This window comes from Amphiprion ocellaris, chromosome 20 (assembly GCF_022539595.1).
Source record: "Amphiprion ocellaris isolate individual 3 ecotype Okinawa chromosome 20, ASM2253959v1, whole genome shotgun sequence".
Taxonomy (NCBI): Eukaryota; Metazoa; Chordata; class Actinopteri; family Pomacentridae; genus Amphiprion; species Amphiprion ocellaris.
Window position 1 is genome coordinate 20,717,082 of NC_072785.1, and position 15,541 is coordinate 20,732,622.

The following is a 15,541-nucleotide window of genomic DNA, read 5'->3' on the forward strand; positions in this document are numbered from 1 at the left end:
AAGAGGTCAACTGGTAATTATGCTAACTATAATTATCTAGTCTATTTTTTTGGGAAAAGGTGTTTGTCAAAGGTCCCCTCTGGTGAATATACAAGTTTTTTTTAACCTTGGTAACATGCCCATATGATGCTTTTACATGCTAAAGATACATAATGAGTAAAATAAGCAGTCAATGCCATAGCAGCGCATTTCCTGAAAGTTCCTTTTTAACCCCAGCTTTCTGTACCTGTTAATCCTCAGCATTAAAATGGTTCTTTTTTATTGTTTTAGCATGCTGATGTTAGCATTTAGTTCAAAGCACTGCTGTCCCTTGCATTACAGCCTCACAAAGCCATTAGAATCTCAGTCTTAATATGTCTTAGTTCATGTATCCATCTTCAGCATTCAGCCACATAGCATTTTGATTATACAATTAGCAATGCAGCTGCAACAATTTGATGTTTCAAAAAATTTGATCAAAGAAGGTTTTCCGTATTAAATAGCAACTTGAAAAGGTATTAAAATGTAGCACAACAAAGTACGGTGCAGTATTAGAACCTAGTGTAGTGGACTTATTGATGGTCTCGTGGTCAGTGTTTACCATATATTTCTAAGTTGTTACAAAATACCTAAAAATAGTGCAAACTTAATTATGAACAAAGTGCTATGGTATTTTTTTGCAAGCTTGTTCTGCATAGATTTTGTAAAAACTTAAAAAACATTGAAGAATGTCCGTGAAAATAAATGACTTATTTACACACACACACACACAGTCGGAGATACAGTAGACTGCTCCCAAGTGTGAGGATTATTTCCTTCTCAATGAACTAGAAAGCTCGTGTTTAACTGGTCGCATGCAGTTCCTATAGAGACGGGCCTGACTGATTTGTGTGTGCGTCTGGGTGTGGGTATGGGGAGCTGGGGTGTCTGGAACGCAAATCACCTTCAGCTGTCACTGTGGTCCACACACTCACACCCACACCCACCAAGAACTGCCAACAGGGGAGCTGGTGTGACTTCAGGATTTATTTCTTTCTGGCTTGTTTTCATTCACAAGCTTTATTCATTAACTTCCTCCTTAATGAAAACCTTTGCTTGAAAATCCCTCCAGTTTTTTAGCAGGTGTTACTTGAAGCTGCTGCACTGGAGGGACAGAGCAGCAGAGCTGTTTTCTCCTCTGTGTGCAATACTTCACTAATTTTGGTCGATGCTCTGACCAAAATAAAAGATGTCCTCATGAGTGGTATTTAAATGGCAGCAGTTTCTTCCACACCCACATTAGCTGATTTATCCTCCCATGCTTCATCATTAACTAGTGAGCAGACCGTTGTTTGAAATGTCACAGAAATTTAATATGACTGATGTGAGCTGCCGCCACCAGCTGCACTTAAATCACCTTCCTGTTTCATTGAAGTCTGAAGGCCAGTATGAGTTCAGGTGTCACCCAATATTTTGTAAGAACAGAAGCAGTTGTAGGAAAAGTTGGAAAAGATACAAAATACATAGGGAGAGACAAGACAAAGGAAAGAAAAACTCATACCAGGCTGACATAGTGAAGTGAAAGTCAAGAGGCAGATGGCACAGGCTGAAAACCACTTCATTCCCAGGAGGACACCTCTCCTTGAATGGTTGATGGAGCAGGTATAAGCACACTACACCCCCAGATCCCAACACAATCCATCATCATTCAGAATGGCTTATAACAAAGCTAAAGCAGCCCAAACAGCATTTAATCATGTCTCTTACATAATTCCCATCCACAAAAATGACATGGTCCCTGCCACTAGTATTACTTTTGGTTATACAACACGCACTGCCCTGCAATGAAAGACACAGAGTATCATAGTGTAGTCAATACAGTAACATTCTATTATAGTATTCTGCCCAACTTGATTTATTGGACTGATTTGACATTTTGTTAAACATGGTTATTCCCTATCTTGCAGACAAATGAGGAGGAGCCAGTAGGCGATGAGCTAAGAGAAGCAGGGGATGACAGCTAGCCTGTCAAATGGCAACAAAATCAATTTAAAGTTCACCAATTACTGTGGGTTATGGGCTGCACCATTTTATGGTTAGGTGGAGGAGTCAGGTAATCAGCAGAGACTCCATAAAGTTACTGCTCCAGCCAGGACACAGTCTACTGCATAACTGTAAGTGATTAATGCTGTTTTGGAGCATATTATATGTACTTGTCCTTTCAGTGGACAGCTGGTGATAGCTGATGAGCATGTTGTCATGCATAAATGGTTTTGTAGATGTTATGTTGTAGTGAGACACACACACACACACACACACACACACACACACACACACACACACACACACACACATAGGCGGTGTGGTCAGGGTAATTTGTCTTACTCTAGACGGAAACAAAAATAATCAAAATGATGGACCGTCAATTAGAAAACTGAATTTGTTTTCTTTGCTGCACTTCACGCAAGTGTAGTTGAGTGTGTGCGTGTGTGTGTGTGTGTGTGAGAGAGAGAGAGAGAGAGAGAGAGAGAGAGAGAGAGAGAGAGAGAGAGAGAGAAAGAAAGAAAGAGAGTGAGTCTGATTATCTCTGTTATGTGGTTGTACTGTATGTAGTGGGTGGAAATACAGTACTGTCCCTTCGAAGATCTTGGAAGAACATTTTGTTTATAAAATTCCAGTTCCTGCACACACACACACACACACACACACACACACACACACACACACACACACACACACACACACACACACACACACACACACACACACACAGCTGTAATATATTAATGGCATGTCACTGATGAGACTCAAAAACTCTTGATGACTGACACTCGATGCAGCTTCAATTCGAGTATTACTGAACATAACTGTTAATCAAGAAGAAACCTTCTCACGTGTCATATGATGTGAAGAGTCTCTATGTGGTAGCTGCAAAGGATTGTGGGCCATAAATATCAGTCAGCTCCACAGGACAACTAATCTCTGTTGAAGATTTATTATCTTTTATGTGAGCTGGAGGAACAGAGAGGTGAGGTGATCGCTGTTGTTGTTGTGTTGATGAATTTATTTAGTGAGTAGATACACAGTGCATATTAATGTAATGTCTCTCTTCTGTTTTCCTCTGAACTGTCCAGTGATTTTCTGCCAACTCTAATAGATGCAGTCGAAATAGAGGGTATCTGTGTGTGCGTTTGAGCACATGCACCCGACATGTGACCTTGTGTATGTGTGACAGATACAGAGGGGCACAGCTCTTCTGCCAATGTAGCTTCTGTGTCCTTTCTGTGTGTGTGTGTGTGTGTGTGTGTGTGTGTGTGTGTGTGTGTGTGTGTGTGTGTGTGTGTGTGTGTGTGTGTGTGTGTGTGTGCACGCAACAGTGCAGTCATGCTGCAGTATATCAGTGTAGCTTCTCTAATCTCTGCCCTCCAGCTTCGCTGTTGCTGCTGCTGGACAGCTTCACTCCACACCACAGCTGAAACAATACAGATATGTTCATATTTAGAGGCGATTATTCCTGATAATTGCATTGATTTTTAGGCTATTAATAGGTTTTGTTTATTTATTTATTTGTGTTGCGCTTTTATTAAAAGTGTTAAACGCTCCTTCACAAAAGGATTCTAAACACAACAAAAAGACAAGAATAAAACAACACAGCAGCAATCAATCAGAAATGAAAAAGAAAAAATAATTAAAATTCACACCGAAATGAAAGGCTTTCGAATAAAAGAATAATTTAAGAAGATATTTTTTAAAAAAAACTGCCTCTCAGAAAACAAGTCATTGCAGAGTTTGGGGTCCCATGTTGCAAAAGTACAATAGTCCTTTGTTACTAATCAGGTTTTAGCGATAACCAGAAGACCATACTAATGCAGGGTCAGTAAGCCCTAATAGAAGTAGAGGTCATGTAAGGCCTAAAAATCAGCAGTAAAATATAAACACAACGTAAAAATGGACATTGAGTCAGTGCAGGGAGGACAATATGGGAGCTATGTAGTTGTTTTCTTCAAGTGGTGATAATCCTGGCAGCAGCATTTTGAACTAACTGAAGGCAAAGAAGCGAAGCCTGAGTAATACCTCTCCAGAGCGCATCAAAACAGTACAAAGGGGATGGGAAAAATAAAAGCATTGACAGCTCTCTGTACAGCCTCAAAAGACAACGATAGAATTTTTAAAATTACCTTAAGGTGAAAGAGACAGAACTAGAATTACATTCAAATTAAAAGCTCATCAGTTTTACTTTTAAAATAACACTAAAGTTGCTCCAGCATTGTGAATGGGGGTGTCGGTCCTGACCCTCACTGACCTGACTGGCTCCAGTTCAGCTGCAGTCAAGGCTAAAAAAAAAGTCTCTGACTTTTTTAAAGCTTACCAGTTCAGTTGTCACATGCTGGGAAGTAACCATGAAGCAAAATGTCCTTTTAGATTGTTGACTGATAGTTACGTTTAATTACATTCATTATATTTATTTAAGCCAGCTGTCTACTTTGGGTGTCTGTAGCTCTGACTGATGTGTGCTTGGAATTTCCATTTTGTATCTAAATATATAAAAATAAAGTTATATTAAATTGAGCTAAATATTGCTACGATTTAGCGAGTGGTGGATGTCAATGTTTTATATTGCAAAAAGTGTTTGGAAGATGTTTTCTAAAACATTATTCACTTATTCAAACCCACAAACTTTATATGATAGCATGATAAGGAGTATTTCTCAAACTTCTTTTAACTTAAAACTGTGCATACACTGAAGATAACAGTTTAGGAATTTTTTTTAGGACTAGATGACTGCAGAACAGTTCTGACTGATTTGTAGACTAACTGAAGGAGTGAAGCAGAAGGGGATGTATCAGTGTGCAAACAACAAGAATAAATCTGGCACTGAACTGATTTTTATTCCATTTGCTGTCTAAGTATGTTCACTGTGTGCATTTGGTTTCTCTTCTGACGTAACTTGAATGCAGCAAAAGAATCATGTAGCACATTTTGTTTTGTTTCCATTTTAGCCAATTTCCAACTATTTCATGACTACTTTATAAATACATTGGATAGTAGTTGTTTCCACAGATTCCACAAGTAAAGTGAACTTTAAAAAATAGCATTTTAAAATATAAATTGTAAAAAAAAATGTATACATCTACTGAGTGCAACATCACTACTTAAAATATAAACAATACAAAGCCTCCAGACTTTCCCCACACTGTCACTATAGCTGTGTGGACAGGCTAATAAACATGACAAATGTTTGAACTGTTAACAACAATTTGACCATTTTCATGTTTGAAAATTCTGATAATTCAAGATTATTCACAATAATCAAATGTTATTTTAGTTTTATTGTGAAAAACTAAACTTTAATAAAAGTAAGCTAAAGTAGGGTATACACCTGCAGGATCTAGTGGAAATGAGACTCTTTTAGCTCACATTATTCACACCCCAGAAATGGATAAAGTGGAGAGTAAAATCTTCCCAACAGACTGAAATGATTTTTATGGTCACACCTTTGACTTTATCATCCCAACAATAAAAACAGAAGCACTTCCAGTATATCAGAGGACCGTATCAGGTGTGTAATAAAAACCAATATCAGCTCAATCTCATGGTCTACTTCCACTAACAGGCATGAAAAGTGTCCACGTCCTCTTTCTTATCTCCCATCATTCTCTCCTCTTCACCCTCTCTTCACATTTACTGAAAGCCGACTCCCTCCCTGCCTCCCCTCCTCCGTCACTGACACACACTTATATCTGTATCCCTTGCTGTAGTGCACACACACACTCACATTTCAAACACACTCTCACCTACAAAGGCACCACTTTCTCTATGTGACACCACTTATTATCTCTTTATATATCGCTCTGGTGTCAAACACACACATGCACGTGTACGCACGTACACACACTGCTGTGTGTGATTTTGGTCGATGGTTTTCCAATGAGGCGTTTTTTGGGGCTTGTGTTGGAGCGACTGGTGGTTCTGTCTAAAAACATCAAACTGAGTAAATGCAGGAAGTCGAAGAAGAAGAAGAAGCTCAAAACCAGGAAAAACAAACCATGGGTGAGTGAGAGACAGAGGAGTTTGACTTTACTGTGACACCAATATTTTTACATTTTCTTCGAGCATTTGTGCAGATTTAGTTTTCTTGTGTAGTAATACTTTTGCCAACACAAGTCAAGTGAAGTGAATGGCTTTGCATGTTAGAGATGCTGCAATTTAGAGGGATTTTATTGTGCTTTAGTATCAAGCTGTGGAATTGCAATAGAGAGAATGCATGCCAACCACTGTGCCATTCTGCCCTGATGCCTCCAAAACTAACACGCTGTGTCGAAATGCCTCTGAGTAACTAATAAAATGATCATCAATGTGTTTTGGGCAGCAGACAGACTAACATGGCTGTTTGTCACTCTGGCCTGCTCACAGTCCCACTCTGTCTCTTTCTGAGCCTAAAATAGCCAGAGTCTCTCCATTCAGCACCAGAGGCATTTCAGGAACCACAACTCAATCTGCCACTCTGTCTGTGTGTGTCTCTGTTTGTGTGTGTGTGTGTGTGTGTGTGTGTGTGTGTGTGTGTGTGTGTGTGTGTGTGTGTGTGTGTGTGTGTGTGTGTGTGTGTGTGTGCGTGTGTGTGTGTATGAGTGAGTGATTATTGCTAACTGACAGACAAAAAGAAATTGTCCTTATGCTTTCGTAATGTTCAGATTTAAGAATGGGAACTGGTATGCACTTTTTATCAGCCGTCTCATTCTGTCTACTGTAAATCCATCCTTTTAAAAGTTTACCTTTTTTCCTGGAACCTCATTATGAATATGTATATGAATTATGAATAAATGCAGTAGATATTGACATGTCTTTTAGTTGGTTTGCTATGACAGAATGTACAGTAGCCATCAAGCTATATTGGTAATTATTTTGGCCAGTTTCCGAATTGACTTCGGTATATTTGGCCTGTGTCTGACCTATATATCCTGGTCTATCTATAGTAATAGTGCCTGTCCACAGTAAGTGTAAACAGCAGATTGAGTTTCTAATCACCACTATACATTTGCATTCACCAAGGAATTTTACATTCATAACTGTTTATTTACAATTATATGTTCTTCATTAATCCTTAGCATCAGAAAGAGAAATATAAACAAAATTTGAAAGCTAACCAGAATTTGACAGGTGCTCTCAAAATATTCCAAGATGAGCTTTTGCAACCTTTATATGACCTTTATATGTTGTTGAAAACACAACATTTATGCATGAACATTTTTCATCAATGCTCTCAAATTGCTTACCACTTGGCTAGAGGTTGCACTCAGCTTATTATTTTAAATTGAAAACAAAATGAAATTTCATGAACCCTAATCTGATGCATTCAAGAAATGACTGTGACTCTTGCCCATGCTGTTTATATAGCTGACAGTAGCAGCTGATGCAGCATACATCACTGCCTGGTCTGTCAGTCTCATAGGATGCAATCTGTAAGAAATTGTGATCTATACTTAGGTCACTATAGGTTGCTTGTACAGTATTAAAGTTTTCAGGGTTGATGCAGGAAACTCAACATTTCATAATGAGCAAGTCTTGATTTCAGGTAGCAGTTGCTCTTTAGATGATGAACAAAAATTGCAGAGGTAAAAAAATAGATGGAAACATGATGGTGTTGCAGTAAAATACAAAATGTCAGAGAAAGTGTCAGTCAGGGATCTCAGGTTTGTGTTTTTGCATTGATGTAGCACTGTTGTCTTTATTGGACTCTATGGAATTGAATATCTGTCAAACATCTTTAAATGCATTTAAGATGAAACTATAACAATTTTCAAAGCTTTTATTCATAGTACAAATAGGAAGCGTGTTGGGCAATGTGAGTTGATTGTGTGCTGGATGAGGCCTAGACAGAGTGTCAAGTAAAAAATCTTTCGGTTGCATGTGTTAGCTGTGTTCGGAATAACTCAGAACCCATTTGGGAGAAGTCTGATACAATGTCCAGTAGTGCTGGGCGATATGACGATACATATCGTGAGAACGATAGAAAAGTGTCTATCGTGCCATTTCTATCGTTTCTATCGTTTCTAACCTAATTTTATCAATTATTACAGCAAATATATCATTAAATAGCCTGCGGCGACGATTGTATTAGTGTTTTCTTGTCACTATGCATACTCTAAGTTTATATAAGTGAAAATAAAGAAGAATAAAAAAGAGATTTTTTGCAAAGAAACTCCGTCTTGTGGTTTTTGCGACATGACGCTGCTTTACGTTCTTCGATTGTCACGCGGGTTTGCGACATGCTTTATGTTACTTAACTCATGAGTGCTGAGCGATGGACGCGCAGCAGGTAGGGCTGTCCCGAATAGCGGTGTCTGGGCTCCGGGTATTTGGTCCCCGCCTTAACGTCCGGTGGGGGCACGGAGACGGACGGACGGACGGACGGACGGAGGAACGACCCGAATATTCGGTTCGGTCCGTGAGGTCAGAGGCGGTGAGCTAACGGAGGAAAGAGCCGAACTTTCGGCTCGGTTCGTAACGCCCGACGGGGGGTGGGAGTGGAGGTAGGAGGGGGCGAATATTCGGATCTCAAAATTAATATCCGCATACAACCATGGGGACCGAATATTCGGGTCCAGCCCTGGCAACAGGTTGAAGTTTCATGGAGAAAAGTAAGCAATGAAATTTTTGTCAAACTTTTCAGAGAATAACTGAAAACATAGTTTGTTGTGGTATATTGTCATATATATCGTTATCGTGATATAAAATAATCCATATCGTGTTATATGATTTTTTCCATATCGCCCAGCACTATTGTCCAGCCAAAGAAGTGAAAAATACTGTTTGTTTTGTACTCAGTTACGTCCAACCTCTTGTGTTTAACACAGTCTGTCTAGTATGACTCAGAGCTCAGGGTACTGCAACTTAAAGGCCCTCTATGGTCATTAATTTAAGCTTTAAAAACTCATCTCTGTGTATCAAAGTTAAATATTTATATACTTTATTCACGAAAACAATCACTACATGACTTAAAATTTGAGATATAAATTTTGTTTTTGTTTTTTAATTGCAGATACAGATGCCAGTTATTGGTAATCAAGAAAGCCAGATAATTAGCGTTTGGAATCAAAATATACCACATTTTGTGTAATACCAGCATGACATCAGGAAACCTGTCACTCATAACTAGACTTTTTCATTATTAAGAATTGCTATAACTGGATATGTACAATTGCAACAGAAGTGATGGTGTTTGTAGTGACATTATTTTGTGTCCTGCAGTCTACTTCTATTCAACCTTGCCTCTGTTTTGTTAATCTTTCACTGCTCTATTACTTTTATTTACCACTGAGGCACATATCTTGTAGCATTTCTTAGTATTTTTTTCCAGACACTGTTTTGGAGAAATCTGCATCTGTTTCTACTTCTTGTTGAAGAAGAAGAATGTGTGAAAAGCCCCACCATTCAAATTGACAGGATTGATTCTTTAACTGTTATGCATGAAACCCCAGAGGTCTGATGTTGTGTTTTGTCATCCATAAATTGCAGTTTCAATTTTGAAACACCATATGAACGTGTTAACAAGAGCTTTTGTCTCCATTTTCTGGCATTGACAGTCATTACAGAACCACTGTCAACATGTACTTATGACATATGCCTCACTGCTGGTTGCTTTCTCTCTCTCTTTTTTTTTTTTAACATAGTATTCTTTCCCCTGAAACTGTGTTTTTTCCATCATACTCCTAGTTGCTGTAGCATACTTCATCTCCACTGCTACTGTCTCTCTCCTCTTCATCTGTGGAAAACCAGTCATTGTTGGTAATTGTAAAATGCATCACTACCAGTGAGCCAGCTTGGGAATGTCACCATAGACCAGATTTAAAACTCGGGATACTCCAAAACACAAACAGATTTATCGGGTGCTGATAGGCTTAATTAGCATTGTCTGAACTCTTTTAGCAAGGACTGGAATATAGCGGATGTTTATTTATATATACTCTGCTTGTAAGCTGGAATGCATTGATCTCTGCCAGCCACCATAGTTGGTCACTAAAATGACTATTTCTAGCGAAATCCGAGGGAAGAATGTGATTTTTGTGCTGTTTTTTCTTCGAGAAAAAACAAACAAAACCATGTTGGTGTCACAGTAACCAGTGCTTGTATCTTTTCACAGTATCTAAACTTTAACTCCCTGAGTGTTGCGTACAGTATTTTGTACTCTGGTATCACTACTGATATTGCAGTGGACCTGCATGATAGACCAAGTTGTCAGCCGTCACCAAATGGAAATGAGTGTCAGCTGCAATTACAGTGAATTGTGTTTTTAAGGGAATTGTGGTTATTTCACTGTTACGTGCCACAAACAGGAAAACCACTCTGATTGATTTGATTCTAAAATGTCCTTTCGTGTCTGACAACCCTCCTTCTGTGAGACAAAGGATGTTTCTGACCACGTGAAAAAGATTACAACCCTTGTGAGACCACGATTAGCCTACTTTAAATGATTTGTGGACTAGTAAAAACCCCTACTGTGTTTGCAGGGGTTTAGGGTTTTTTGCGTGTTTGTGTGTGTCTGTGTCTGTGTGTGTGTTTGTGTGTGTCTGCGTCTGTGTGTGTTTATATATGTGTGTTTGTGTGTGTCTAATCCAAGCTTTAGAGAATGTGTCCCCACTCGGTCTGTCTGCATACAACCAGAGATTACTTCACATGATCTGGGACAGGTGTGTAGAATACTGTGGTTTAGTGTACAATATATATTTTCAGTGTATGTGTGTGTTTGTGTGTGTGTGTGTGTGTGTGTGTACATGTTTGTGTATTTGTCCTGCATGTGGACAGTGGACAATGTGTGTGTAGGTGTGTGTGTGTGTGTGTCTGTGGGAGAGAGGAAGAAAAAGCAACATTTAGATTAAAAGTGTATCTGTATCTGTGTGTGTTTGTGCCGCGGTGTGTCTGTGCACTGCTATCCCAGATTACCCTAAATTTATCTTTCAACTGCCGACTGACTATCTGACATGACATCACCAACGACATTGCCAGTGACATCACAGGCCATAACACAGGATGTCCTTTTCTGATTGCTATTTTAATCTTTTGGCAGCAGAATTGAGAGGATTTGATAACAAAATGATTTCATGGGGGATCATTGCTACCCAGCTCATGCACTAAAATCTGTTTTTTTTTGACAGACTAAGAATACAAAACTAATACTAAGCCAAGGTGTTAACGCCTTACAATAATTTCATCAGGATAATCATACTGTGCTTTATCTGAATATTTGGATATGAAAAGAATATTTGCATGCATTACATTTAGACTTGGATGAACCTTTGTCCTGAGCTTACAGAGAATTGTATGTGTATGTTTGTGTGTATACAAGTGGCTATTGACTGGTAGTTAAAGCTGTGGTCAATTATTTGTTGAGTCAGATGGGTGACTGTATCCTGTTTGCTGCTGATGAACCATCTGATTATTTTCCACTCTTCTGCACAGGTCCTAGTCACTCTCTTATCACCTTAACATATCTTGCATCTGGATGTTTTCTTTGGTATGTGTTGAAGCCATGCTGCCTAAAACCTCTACTTTCAATTTGATTGGAGTCACAATGTGCGAACAAGTCTAAATTTAAGGCCTAATTGTATTTTCGCTGAGCTGAAGAGGTAGTTTGAATGATCCAGTTTTTGGATTTCACACATTTAAATGAATGTAGTCACTGTGACCAGCCTGGATGACACTTTGATGCCAAGAAAAGTGTTTTCATCAGTTGCCATGAATGACTAATAGTTCATTAATTGAACAGTAGTTAGAAAGTTAACTAACAGTCTTTGAAAATGGTAATCTGATTCCAGCCAGTGACCCATGGTAAACAATTATTCTTGTGGTCTTTGGGTGCCTATTTAAAATAACAATACTGGATATTTTACAACATTTAACCTGTTTGTTTCTGTTACAGGTGATCCTGACGGTTTACCTCAATGACACCCAGCAGATGCTAACCGAGGTCCCAGTAACTCCGGCAACCAGAGTGATTGATGTGGTTGAGTACTGTAAAGAGGCTGGCGAGGGAGAATGTCACCTAGCTGAAGTATGGAACGGGCATGGTGAGTTTATTGACTGGTCCGTCCATGATGAAACAGTTTGTCAAAATCTTTTTAAACTGAAGCACTGACTGAGCGGTTCTGACCGTCAGGAAGAGCTTGGTCCACGGCTTAGGACTAAAGCCGTAAAACCATAGTCCCCCTTTGTCTTCAGCGTAGATTGAGGAGTTTTGATCATCAGAGCTTTCAAATGAGTTTGATAAGACCAGTGATAATGAACCAAAACAGTAAAGTTGCTGGACATGAAACCAAAATACAGAGCAAGAAAATGTTAAAGCGCTCCATTAATCTGAGGGCAACTGTAGCATCTGGTGGTGACTCATTGGCAGCATTTGATTTTTAGTATAGAGATAGTTAGATTTTTTTAATAAAAAATATTGATTGGTGCAGTATTTAGAAACTTATTTTGTATTATATAAATTAGAAATCCTGACCATCAACAAATGAACTTAATTTTGTTCACAGGACTTCTATGATGCCTTGTAAATTACATGCCATTAAAGTTATATTGACCCCACATGCAGTCTTTGTGCAGTGAAGGTGCCGGGTACGTTTTTGCACACGTTTTGAGAGTACCCCCTGTCGCATGTTTTTGGAAGAAGGTTTCCTTGGAGCTAACCACACTGATATCAGTGACAGTGCTGCGACCATCCCTACTATGCTCCTGAATGATATCTTATCACTAGATTCCCAAATGTCACAAACGAATAGTTGTTGCTGGTTTGACAGCGGCTAAGAAGATGATTGAAGTGTGCTGGAAGTCCCCACACACTTTGTCGGTCACACAGTGGTTTCTGACATTTCTCGATATTGTTCATATGGAATTCTCCACAGTCCACATAGATGGGGCAAGGGAGGAGAATGTGAACATGTGAATCTCAGCAGCGGCAGCGCTGAAGGGTCGGCTGTGACCTGACCAATTCTAATCTATGAGACTTTGTGTGCATGTGTACAGTACATGTATATAGGTGAATGTATGTACTGATCATATACTTGTAACTTCACTCACTCATCAGGCTGGTAGTAGCAGTACATAATGCTTATTGCACAGTTTGTCATATTGTCCTGTTTATGCCCTGGTGAGCAATAAAAAGTTGATCACAAAAAATAAAATAGTAAGGGCAAAATGTCACTTGACACAAGCTACAAATTCTAAAATCAAAACAAAATGTATCAGCTGGTCTTCAGAACCTGCCATCAGCAATTTTTTGGGTGATCATTAGTATTGTATTATGTATTCATCATTTGTGATCTCTTCATCATTGGCGTCACCTCCATTAACACTATATAATATTATTTTAATTACCATTACTGTTGTTTTACTATTCTCACAGTAGCTCGACACATATCTCGACACACACATAATCACACGCTTAATTCACCCGAGTCCAGTACTCATATAATTACTACTGACAGCCTGTTTTTTGATCAGAGTATTTGCAAGATTATAATCTGGAATTATATGACAGGATAATCACTGTGTGACTCTGGCCTAGATCTCTTGCTGTGAAGCTAATTATAAACAGAGTCAGACCTATATGGTTGCTACAGCTTGTGAAATCAATAGAGTGCTAAGTGCCTCCTGTATAGTGTATACCATTGTGAGCTTGAATAGACCAGTCCGTCACATGCAGACACTGAGGGCTACAGTCTCCATTAAAGCATGGCCCACATTCATTCAATCATAGCTATTGAAGCAGTGATCCACATATCAGCTCAGTGTGTTTGTGTAGCGCTGTGGTGTGACTGAGCGGTCAGACAGGCTATAAATGGCTCTAATGCTATACTGTGTCTTGGAAGGTGACACTGTAAAGCAGCACACAATGGATGTTGGTATAAACTGTGTGTCAAAGTGTTGCTGTGTGACAAGAGGACACGCCTGAAGGGGGCAATTGGCCTTGTGGGTAGTATGTGAATAAGCCATTGTCTACATTGAACTTTGATGGACTGATATGTTTTACTGTGACAATATTGTTACTGGGTTTGAGAAGACATTACTTCACCCTGACCTTGATCTCTTTTTATTTTTTCATCTTTAATCATATGACTGAAAACGTGTGAAAAACAGACAACAATATAGTTCTCCACTTAAAAGTGTTTTGGTGGTTTTACAGGTTTGACAATAGAAAGCTGTTTCTCTGAGCTTTACCAAAATCTAAGTTCATGAGGGTGTATCTACAAAAGGGTTTGTGACATCACATGCATTGTAGATCTGGTAGTCAAATTATACATGTGAGATGTGGAAACTTTAAGCCTGCATTGCTCAGTTATTGAGAATTAATTATGTAGAAGAACTCTTGTGTCCAGTAAATATACTTTAAAAATGAGAAATTGTTTCCATGTATCCTTTTATTAATCAAAAATGGAGTGTTGAACATGCTTGAATATTTTTTTTATTAATATGGTTTTCCTTAGCGTATCAATCATTACAGTCCATCACAGATGCTATTTCACCATTTGAGAATGGTACAATGTTTCCAATCTTTCCTTGGGATGTCTTAAGCCCTTTTCTGACTTTCTGATTGTACCGTATGTGTCATACAGTATACATGCATATTCAAATCAGGTGGGAATATTCTTGTTGCATTATTCTGGACACACAGTGGACACTTTCATGAAATTCAGCCAAACATATTTGTTATATTTGGAAACTTTGAGAGCTCCATTTTTTAAATAGTGTGTTTACACTGGGTCTGGCTGCGCAGCAGAAGTTATGACAGTATGACTGAATAATCAATAAAGTTAACAAAAAAAGAGGCAGTGTAGAAATACTACATTTAAAGATCATGTCATGAAAGGAAACCTAACTTAATAAACTTGAAGAATTGGCTCAGATTGCATAATTTTAGCCACCAGAAATGGTATTAGATAGGGAAAACTGTACTTGTCAGCAGGGAAAGTGAAATGTAATAGGATGTATGTAATTAATTTATGAATCATCTTTTCCTGGCTCCTGAGCATATACTACAATAATGTGATGTTATTTTCCAACAATTAGTGAGATCTTTTCTCACCCTGCATCTTTCCTCAGAGCGAGTTCTCCCTCAGGAGTTGTTATTGTTGGATCTCCTTCAGCAGTGGGGGGCCAGGAGGCCAGAGGTCAGCTTCTACCTCAGACACTGCCCCGCCTGGACACAAGGTACAGCAAACACACATACATCTTGATTCTGTGAAAGTTTTTTATGAAATTAAAAAACTAAGAGTAAATAAAATAATTGTTGAGTTACTAATGAACCTTTTTAAAAAGAATCATTTTGTTCAGGGATGGGTGTTGAAGATACAAATCCAGTGCCAGTGGTGTGTTTGAGGTTTAAATCTGAGGTCAGGAACTCTGACCTCACTCAGTAATTAGCCAGGTAAGATGATTAGAGTTACATAATAGGGTGGTGGGTGACAGTAAGGGGGCAAGGATGGAAAAATGTTGCAGAAATATCAGATCAACTTCTGCTAAAATAATGGTTTGAATTGCTGAAAGCCGTAAAGAGTAACTTTGTGAAACAGGCCTCATTAAATTAATTGCT

At 38.7% G+C, this 15,541-nt stretch overlaps 1 protein-coding gene across 8 annotated transcripts in view; it reads left to right on the forward strand.

Annotated features, from left to right (window-relative positions):
* Positions 1–15,541, forward strand: part of LOC111581699 (apoptosis-stimulating of p53 protein 1-like) — a 53,690-nt gene that overhangs the window by 3,811 nt on the left and 34,338 nt on the right. For 4 of the 8 annotated variants that reach the window (XM_035957143.2, XM_035957144.2, XM_035957146.2 and 1 more), the window contains exons 1-3: positions 8,246–8,419; positions 11,876–12,023; positions 15,052–15,159. In XM_035957143.2, coding sequence (XP_035813036.2) covers positions 8,261–8,419; positions 11,876–12,023; positions 15,052–15,159 — 415 coding nt within the window. In that variant the 5' untranslated portion in view covers positions 8,246–8,260. Of the gene's footprint in view, positions 1–5,732; positions 6,010–8,245; positions 8,420–8,489; positions 8,598–11,875; positions 12,024–15,051; positions 15,160–15,541 lie in introns of those variants that run through there. The other 4 variants (XM_035957145.2, XM_023289981.3, XM_055006162.1 and 1 more) reach the window with 4 other exon arrangements.